This window comes from Sabethes cyaneus, chromosome 1 (assembly GCF_943734655.1).
Source record: "Sabethes cyaneus chromosome 1, idSabCyanKW18_F2, whole genome shotgun sequence".
Classification (NCBI taxonomy): domain Eukaryota; kingdom Metazoa; phylum Arthropoda; class Insecta; order Diptera; family Culicidae; genus Sabethes; species Sabethes cyaneus.
In genome coordinates, this window is record NC_071353.1 from 30506648 (window position 1) to 30516506 (window position 9859).

Below are 9859 nucleotides of genomic sequence, written 5' to 3' on the forward strand. Positions count from 1 at the left end.
GGTTGGGTCGCTGTGTATCTGTCCGCGTCAGTTTGATTCGTACTCTATTGATTAAAATCTTGCTTTATGCACCGAAATTTAATATATAAAAAATCTTGCATTATTGCAGTATGAAAAGGAATCGTTTAGATACAAAGTAAATTTTTCTGATATAATATATCAATTTCAATGGGAAGTGAAGCGAAAACATCAAAAGCGGAAGCGATCATTCAAAGCTTAAATGTCGGCAATGCAAAGAAACTTGCGTTTTTTATGGTAATAGGTTTTATCATTTATCACGGTTTATTACATTTACGCTACGGTAAGCCTGCTGTAAAAGATATAATGGCCGATATTGATAATTATGATTTTTGGATAGGGAGTGATTCATGCAAGTGGTTATTGAGCGATGGCAGATTCAAAGGTAACAAGGAGTGGCAGCCTTTCGGATGCATGTTGCATAAATATACCGAAACGTAAGATAAGATAAAACAATGTTTACTGACGATTTTGCAAGTATTTATTTATATATATTTACTATTTTCAGTGACACACGAAAATGTTTCCGGTACCTTGCGTTTTGGGGAAATCAGAATCATTTTGTTTTCATAGGCGACGTTCGAATCCGAACTCTGTATTTGGAAATGATTAATCATCTCAAACCAAAAGATGCTGAAAATGCTTCTATTCAATCGGCACAGGGCAAAACGGAAAATCTTCAGTTTGTTGATTACAAATTACGTCTGCAGATCAACTACATTTATACGAATGGAATTTCGAAAACTATGATTGATGAGTTCACCAAATGGCAGCACGAAGAGGATCCACCCAGTCTTATCGTGGCGAGTTGTACGTATTCGACGTTTTCGAACGGGAATGTTACTAAAGAGTTGCAGAGAGCATTTGAGAAAAATTTGACAAAAATGGTGAAACCTATCGATAATTTGATTGCCAAAAAGTCCAAAGTGATTTGGAAGCTTCAGGATCCGATCGATCACGAACGAATCAACGATGAGTGGAAAAACGTTCAAAACGATGACATCGACAAAATCAATCAAGTAGTTTATGATATATTGAGTTATTCGGATGCCAAAATTTGGTCCTCTTCGAAGATGATTGCTTCCGGTTTAGTAGATGAGTTTGTCGATGGCCATAAGCTAGGCATGCTAGCTCTGAAGCACGACATCCAAATTTTACTGAATATGTATTGCAATGATTATATGAACTATAACGATGGAACATGCTGCAGTAGTGCTGAATCTTATACAATTATTCAGATCATTACATACGCTTTGTTGGGAGTTTGGTAAGTTTCTTGTTGTATGCAGTACTTTATTGAGAGTATACCTATTTATTTTTTTACCTTCGCAGTCTCGCTATTGCATGCGCTATGATTATTCGTCGTTGGTTGTTGCGATTTCGTGGTGCGAACATATACATGCCGCTAAGTCAAACTGGTGTCCCGACAACTTCGGCAGATTCGCAGTCTCCAATTTTGGCGCTCGCTTCGTTGGCGCTCATAATGGCATACTTCTATCTTTGTGATAGGACGAACTTCTTTATGAAAGAAAACAAGTACTATTCGGAATTCAGCTTCTGGATACCGGTTGGCTACGTTTTTGTTCTGGGTCTGTTTTTCACCGAAGACAGTAAGTTTACTAAAGTGCTGCATCGTGATCAAACTGATGAACTCAAAGGATGTATGCAGTTGGTCATTCTCATCTATTACATGACCGGTGCATCTCACGTACTGCCGATCTATATGCACATCAAGGTTTTGATTAGTGCTTATTTGTTTCTATCTGGTTACTGCCATTTCACGTATACTTGGCAAACTGGAAACACGGGTTTAGTGCGATTTCTGCACGTAATGTTTAAAATTAATTTTCTCACAGTTGTGCTGTGTCTTTGCATGAACCGGCCTTACCAGTTTTACTTTTTCGTACCGTTATTATCCTTTTGGTATTGTATGATTTACTTTCTGTTTTCGATTCCTCCTCGAATAACAGCTCAGAGCTCAGACAATAATGCTTACCAATATTTGTATGTCGTGCTTAAATTTGTGTGCATGTTAAGTGTCATCACGATTCTGTACATGAGTGAAGTGTTTTTTGAACGGATTTTTGTTACTCGACCATGGAAAGCACTTTTTGTCACTACTGACGATGATATTCATGAATGGTGGTACCGGTGGAAACTGGATCGTTATACCATTACATATGGAATGATTTTTGCCGCTATATTCCATATAGCCCAACGTTACTACGTTTTTGACGACAACAACCATGGAAATCTTTTTTCAAGGCGCATCTCTCTCACCTCAACGCTAGCCGCTATTATTGGAATTGGTTTCTATACCACTTGGAGTTTTTTCTGTCGTAATAAACAGAACTGCGAGGAAATCCATTCCTATGTGGTATTCATACCCATAGTGAGCTACATTGTGTTGCGAAACATATCGGGAATCTTGCGCACTCGTTACTCAACGTTTTTCGCTTGGTTCGGGCGAATTTCTCTTGAATTGTTTATTTGCCAATACCATATTTGGTTGGCGGCTGATCGTAATGGAGTGCTCGTACTTTTGCCTGGCTTTCCTACACTGAATGTACTAATTACGTCGTTTATTTTTGTTTGCGTTTCACATGAAATTCATCGCTTAACGACGGTTCTTTTGCCCTATGCAGTTCCCAATGATTGGAAGTTGGCCCTCCGCAACATACTCATTTTTGCGGTGCTTCTTATTCCCATAGGAAGGTACGACGGTATGTTTTAGACAAAGCATAAAAATTATGTGTAACGAATATCATAGAATAACATTTAGAATAAAAAGTTTAGTTGTTTTTGTGGTACAGCGTAGCTCCCGATTTTTGTTGTTGCATGGTAGCTGTCATTTTACGTTTATATAATGATTAAGTCAACGAATTTCCTTAGATGATAACATTGCTATGAAGCATCATCAAGTTGTTCGATATAATTGAATTTTGCACAATTTTACAGATATGTAACATAATGCATCATTTGTTATGGTTAGCATTAAAATACTTTGTCGCACTAAGAAAATGAATAAAAAGCTTGTAAATGAATATGAAGTTTCATCTAAAAAAGAAATCAGCATGTGTTACAGGACCAGATGAAATTTGTTTACCGTCGCGAGTCTAAAGGGATTTGAGTTCAACAATATAACAACGCAAACAAAAACCATGAAAAACATTCAAATTATAAAAATCTATCATATCTCATCTTGTAAAATTTTGAAGTTTTGTAAAATTTAACACATTTTTTCTTTGTTCTTATGACATTCTGGTAAAGTACGACGAAAGGTTGTTCGCTTTCGCCGGTTGGCCTTTCGAGCTGCTGGCAGGTCGCTTACGTTTCGAACCGGTACCGGTTTCTTTTTTACCCTGTTGCTGCACGGAAGTCACCGCCATTCGCATCTCCATCTGATTTAGTTCGAGTTGCAACTTTCTGGCCGCGTGGTAATCCAGGTGTTCCTGCAGGTCACTGGTGAAGATCATTTTCCCACATTCCGAACACGACTCGGACAATTCGAGCGCTGTCACTGTTTCACTAACAACGGCCGGTGTCACTAGAAATTTGTCGATGGAAGTGTTTTTAGCAGGAACTTTAAGTTGGGGCGCGGCTTTTGGTTTTGCAGCAGGCGATGCAAATTTGCTTCTCAGTTCATTCCGGTAGTCTTCACGCTGTTGTTGGCTCAGTTGCAACGCAAGGTGGAAATCACGATGGGATTGCAATTGATCTATTGGCACAGACTTATTGCAGTCTGTGCACTGTTCTGTTGCTGGTGCAACTTGACGAACTGGTGCACAGTAGAATTCTGCATAAGTTAGATGGTAATCATTGCCGGTGCTTTGATTTGTTGTTACATCTGGCTGTTGAGTACAGTTTGTTTCTTTAATTTCCATTTCAACCGTCGTAATGGAGGAAACCTGCTCGTCAGCATTAGGCATTGCTCGTGAACAGGAGCCATCATCTTTTTCAAGAGGTATAGTTTCATTTAACTTGTTTGTATGTTCTTCTGTGTTAGTATTTAATTCACTGCTGCTTGAAGATAGCAGTGAATCTGTCTTTTGCTCAACACTTTGGGTGCTAGTCAAACATTGCTTAGATTGAGTAGATTCATTTTTTGGAGTCCTTTGCGTTTCATTTGATTTACATGGCATTTTGAAAAAACTTTTGATGTCCTTTTTACATAAGTTATCTGGCTGAGGAGCTGTTTCTTCACTTTTTATAGCGTTCGAAGCACTTTCTTGAGCGGCCTTACTAGCCATATTGGAAAACATCAATTTTAATCCATTTTTCTTTGTATCGCGATTATCTTCAAACTTACCAGCAGAAATACCCAGAAATTTTATTGGATTATTCAGTGTTTCATTATTGTTAGGCTTGAGGAAAACGTCCGTATTTCGCTTGATAGTCTCTAATGCATCTGTTGCAATTCTTTCAGCATTATATGTAGCAAGTGGAACACTTCTTGTGCTAGACACATCATTTTCCCCAATTTGCTGTGCATATGAAACCGTCAACTGTTTGGCTAAGCGACTGTTTTCGTCCATATCTTTCTCTAATCGCTCTTGTATTTCTAATGCTAACTCTCCCAGCCAGTGTTTCAAAGTGGCCAAACCTAAAATTGCATTTTTACCTGGAAATCTTTTGCAACATCCGATACTCTTAGAGTTGAATTTTGGTGTCACTGCTTCCAAATCGATACCCCTGGCAATGAAAAACATCCACGTGCCCATCCTTTCATCGAAGTGACTTTGTAGCAGTTTTTCTGGAAATTTCAATAGTTCTGACATGAACTGAACCTTGAGCAATTCACATAGTTGATCGCCAAGTTTGCCTCCCAAGCCTTTTACTTTTTTAACCGGCAATGTTTCATACATCTTAGCAATACTTTTCAGAGGAAGAATTGTTTGCTTGTTCGGTTTGTGAAATCCAGCCGTTAATTTTGCCAAAATTTTGTTATGAGCTATTCCAGCTGAACACTCGTATCCTGTTTTCTCCTTCACTGCATCGCGGATTTCATTTACAATAGAAGCTCCTATAAGCAATTTTATGTCGCTCTTTTTCAATGCTACGCGGTCTTCTTCGCTTTCAATCTCTTGAGAACTGCTTGCTTCATCGAGGTCACATGATATCTTCTGAACGAATTCCCCAATACTATCGTATCCAACAGCAAAAGTGTTGAGAAGTTTTTCCGGAAGCAATTGAAATTTACCTTCATTCATCTCGCGCAATCGTTCCAGGACACGTTCTGTGATATCCATATAAGCTTCATCTACGCTAGCTCGCTCAAGTAACGGTGTGAACGTCTGTAAGACGGCAGCGACTTCCTTACCAGCATCTCGGTACTTTGAAGTATCGGCTTTACCGCGCACTTGAGGCACCTGCGGTAGGATTATGTCCGGGCAGTGCTGTTTCGCTTCGTCGCCTCGCATGTGCCTTGTGACACCTTTCGCTCTGGCCGGATAATTGACAGCAATGATCCTGCAATGGATTTTCAGCGGTCAATGGCGTATGGTGGAATGGATCATTTTGGAACATGCATGAACATACCCTCCTCCTTGCCAGGGGTTGTATTGTACAACGGCAATAGGCTTACCACGTATTTCCGGGTTGCACTTTTCCTCTACCTGACAGTAGAAACAGTCCATGTCCACCTAAGAAAGGGATTTAGTGTTTCATATTTGTTTATTTGATAAAATTTATTAATAAGACAAAACAATTCTTACCAAAACGATGACACGGTCATATTTATTGTTGATGTTTATCAGTTGCTTCGACATGCTTTACCTGGGTTTCAAATATGAGCAGTATTAAAATAAATGACGGTTATCCAAAAATTTAAAAAGTTTCATAATTTAAAAAATCTAAAACATAAATGAAAGTAGTTGAATCGTCTAATTCTAATTCAGATTTCGATACGATTTCGCGCCTACGAATATCAGAGCAGAGTAAAAGAGTAAAACCAACAAAGCGAGCAAAACGTAAAAGAGCAGGTTGAAAACAAACGCCGTAAAAACGGTGATAACGATAAAAACGCTAAAAGCGGTTTAAGCGAAACATTGAGAAAAGAATTGCCATATTTTTCTGGAATCCGTAACCGTAATGGTGGAAAAAAAAAGAAAACCCCTGGGAAAAAATATCACAAAACTGAAGTAGGAGTTATTTAAAATTTCTACAAACTTAAAAGTAAGTCTTAGGCTGTGAACCATTTCGCGAAATTTTTAACTTTTTAGTTAAAATTTGACAGTTCGATGGTTATTTCTCCTCGAGTGGTTAAAATCAATTCAGAATGCGAACCATTTCATATTTGACGGATTGATAGTTTTTTCTGCTCAATGAGAGCATATAAGGTGAGGATGAAAATATTGTTTATTCTTTCCGAGTTAAAATTGGATGAATTTTTGATGTTCATTTGCTTTTATTTGATAGACAAAATTCATCTCATTTCAACCCGGATTGTTTGAAGAAATTTATTAGCGATAAGCATCCATACCAATGTAAAAAAAAATGCAACAAAAATCAGTGAAACACGTCGAAGCTCTCTTCCTCACCTGTGCATATCTCATTGGTTCTCAGATGCGAACCATCGAACTGTCAAAACCTTGGTTAAAACTAACCATGCTCCCGAGCAGGGTTATTTTCGAAAAACCATCGAACTGTCAAATTTTAACCAAAAAGTTAAAAATTTCGTGAAATGGTTCACAGCCTTAAAGGCTTGTATAACGTTTCAAGCGAAGTGAAAATTTCGCTTGGAATTGCATTAATTCCAAAAAATATTTTTTTCTTTCACACCTGGTTTTACTCATTGCTCATTGGTGCTGTTGTACATCATGAGTTGGTTCCAAATACACTGAAGTCGCTTTTTACGCGGTTTGTTTTTTACGGGACTATTTTACGCGAATTTCGGAATTTACGCGTTTTTTACGAATTCCGGTATTTATGTGGTTTTTTACGCGAATTTCGGAATTTACGCGTTTTTTTTATGCGATTTACGCGGATGTGCTCAAGACGTCTATTTTTTCGCGTAGTGTTGAAATCCACAGTTTTTTTACGTGAAATTTTGTTTTTTACGCGAATGTTAGAATTTACGCGGCTTTTTACGCGAATTTCACAATTTACGCGGTTTTGATTTACGCGGGACGAATCATTCGCGTAAAAAGCGACTTGAGTGTATCTCGCGGGTTGTTAGACGACATTGCTGTCTCATAATCTCCGTAATCTCGTAATCATTGCATGATCAGCTGAGTCCGCTGTAAATATAACCTCAGGTACTCGTGGTGGTTTCAAATAAATATTTATATTTTGTTAGGTTTATGTTAATACTAAATTTACTCTTTAATTCAAAGTCCAATGTTAAAGGTGCTTCTCAAGTTTCGAATCCTAGCAAGGAAAGCATTCAGCAAAAAGTATCTCCTGTACACAAATGTCGGTATTTCCATTAGTCTCTCTGGAGTTGGTGATATAATTGAGCAACACTATGAAATCTACAGCAATAACCTTGTAAGCTGGGATCGGAACCGTACGAAACAAATGTCGCTATCCGGAATGACGGTCGGAATATTCTGTCACAATTGGTACAACTTCATGGACCGCCGGTTTCCTGGCCGAACGCTGAAAATTATTCTTAAAAAGGTGCTAATCGATCAGACCGTAGCGTCTCCCATAGTAATCTTTCTGTTCTTTACCACTCTGGGAGTACTGCGAAAGGCATCTGTAGAAGAAACGATTTCCGAAATGAAGGACAAATTTGCTCGTCTTTACGCAGCAGAGTGGGTGGTATGGCCTCCAGCGCAGTTGTTTAACTTCTACCTGTTGCCCACCAAGTATCGTGTTCTGTATGACAATACCATTTCTCTGGGTTATGACGTCTACACAAGCTACGTTATGAACGGCCAAAGTGGGTCGCAAGAGTTTTCTAGTTGATAAGGTATAAAATTAGAACTATATAGTAGCTATAAAATATTTTGCGATTAGGACATAACTGGTATTGTGCATAAAAAAAATTAATTATCGATTTCCACCAATTTGAAATCTAATTTTGCAAACAAAATATTTTTAATTTTACAGGAATGATTTATCTACTTACCTAGATTTGTTTAATTCGAGCGCTTGTTGTTTGAAATCGGTAATTGCATTCAACGCAGTTATTTTCTAATTGTAATTTTTTTTAATCTCTGCGTAAAATGTGATTAGATATATTTTGTATATATTACATATATTTTGAACCAGTTTTCAAACCATTGAAATAAATGTTCATATTGTGCACACAAAAATACAAATCGTTTTCATTTTGTTAATGTATTTTATTTGAATATTGCTTTATCATTTACGAACTGTAGAAATGAGAAAAAAACTAATTATACTGTACTTAAATGTAGAGAAAAAAATTAGATTAATTCTATTGTATTTGTAAATTATCATTTTACGCTTATATTCTACAGTGATGGGTTACGCTACACACTCAAAAACTTACACTAAAACTAACCAAACATTTTTTTGACCATAGAATTGTACTGATTTGTTTCCTCCTTCCACGCTATCCGTATTTTTTCGTAAAGCGTTGCACATTCTGTAATTCCAGAGTAGTTGATCCGTTGTAATGTTTGCAATGCTTGTTCGAACCGCTTGAGATGAAACTGTGCCAGTGCCTTGCGGTAAACTGCTTTTTCCGAAGGCTTTTCGCGCTGATCGTGATATTCGAGTACAGAGAGAACATCCTCATAGCGGTTTTGTTTGATGAGACAAGCTGAGATATTTAGGTATAATGTTTCCAACAGAAGTTGCATTTCACGAATCGTTTCAACGCCTTCGCGGCTCGGGTCTAGGTCCTCTAACGGCGCACAGGAAAGTAAGCATTTAGCTGCTCGACTAAAGTAACGATGTGCAAAAAGAGGATACTTAGGAAACATAATAACGCCGTTTTCTTTGTACTGACGAGCAAGATTAAGCAATTTTTCCGGTGTTTGTTGAAAGTAATAGCCACCGTCATCTATTTGTATTAGTTTCATATTGAACTCTATTGACCTGGTTTTACAGGAAATAAAACATTTGCTTTCTTCGTTAGTAAGCATTTGCATGAGTAAAAGTTCTACATAATAGTCAACAGGGGTTGTTGAACGTCCAATTGAAATCCACTGTTCGTTAGTTGGGCTTGTTGCTGTGAGGATATTAGATGCCAGATCATCAAAGTGGGATATGTTACTAATAATTACGAGGCAACGCGAAAGGTCAGAAGGTTTTTTCATAGATACGAAAGAAGAAAAATCTATCAGCTCTTTGCGTAGCCCATTGACCTCATCGGTCCATACTCTAGGAATTAGCTGATCTAGTCGAAATGACGGAACCGGTCGTAATGACTTAGTTGTTGACTCAATGTCCATAGCGAATCTCCAAGATTGGGATCTTTGACGATTGGATTAATCTCAGTACTTTCGTCTTGCGACAAATGGAATTTATTGATATAAAATCGAGGCGGTTGTTCTTCCAATATGGCATAGAGGATAGCCTGCGCTCCTTCGCTAGGTGTTTTCACTGTTAGAATGCGAATTGGTTTTTGCAGATAATAGGAAACCTTATTTGACAATTGAGGGAAGTTCCGATAGATATCTGTTTCTACGTTTCCAGGATCAACACAGTGCACAGAAACTGATGACCCGGCTAAAAACGAGGACAATTTATAAGAAAATAATACCAAGCAAAATTTGCTGTACTGATACGCTCTGAAACGATTGATTGGAGTATCTTCAAATCTTTGGTGAAGCTCTGGATCTGGGAAGTTTTCTACCGCCAGGTGCGCTTTCGACGCTACATTTATAATCCGACTACCGTTAGGACACTGCTTTAGAGTTGGCAG

The 9859-nt window shown here is 38.0% G+C and overlaps 4 protein-coding genes across 4 annotated transcripts; 2 read left to right on the forward strand and 2 right to left on the reverse strand.

The window, feature by feature from the left end:
• Positions 1–3022, forward strand: LOC128739301 (N-acetylneuraminate 9-O-acetyltransferase). Its single transcript, XM_053834781.1, has 4 exons — positions 1–301; positions 359–455; positions 527–1285; positions 1351–3022. The coding sequence occupies exons 1-4, from the start codon at positions 169–171 to the stop codon at positions 2750–2752; spliced, it is 2391 nt and encodes a 796-aa protein (XP_053690756.1). The 5' UTR covers positions 1–168; the 3' UTR covers positions 2753–3022.
• A 198-nt stretch (positions 3023–3220) lies between these two features.
• Positions 3221–5816, reverse strand: LOC128741525 (DNA polymerase eta). Its single transcript, XM_053837405.1, has 3 exons — positions 5733–5816; positions 5557–5660; positions 3221–5487 (listed from the first exon to the last, which is right to left on the reverse strand). The coding sequence occupies exons 1-3, from the start codon at positions 5784–5786 to the stop codon at positions 3270–3272; spliced, it is 2376 nt and encodes a 791-aa protein (XP_053693380.1). The 5' UTR covers positions 5787–5816; the 3' UTR covers positions 3221–3269.
• Positions 5817–7251: 1435 nt separating this feature from the next.
• Positions 7252–8265, forward strand: LOC128735479 (mpv17-like protein 2). The gene is made up of 2 exons (XM_053829964.1): positions 7252–7274; positions 7353–8265. The coding sequence occupies exon 2, from the start codon at positions 7357–7359 to the stop codon at positions 7927–7929; it is 573 nt and encodes a 190-aa protein (XP_053685939.1). The 5' UTR covers positions 7252–7274; positions 7353–7356; the 3' UTR covers positions 7930–8265.
• A 45-nt stretch (positions 8266–8310) lies between these two features.
• LOC128735467 (uncharacterized) lies at positions 8311–9505 on the reverse strand. The gene has a single exon (XM_053829953.1). The coding sequence runs from the start codon at positions 9384–9386 to the stop codon at positions 8487–8489; it is 900 nt and encodes a 299-aa protein (XP_053685928.1). The 5' UTR covers positions 9387–9505; the 3' UTR covers positions 8311–8486.
• Between the last annotated feature and the right edge of the window lie 354 nt (positions 9506–9859).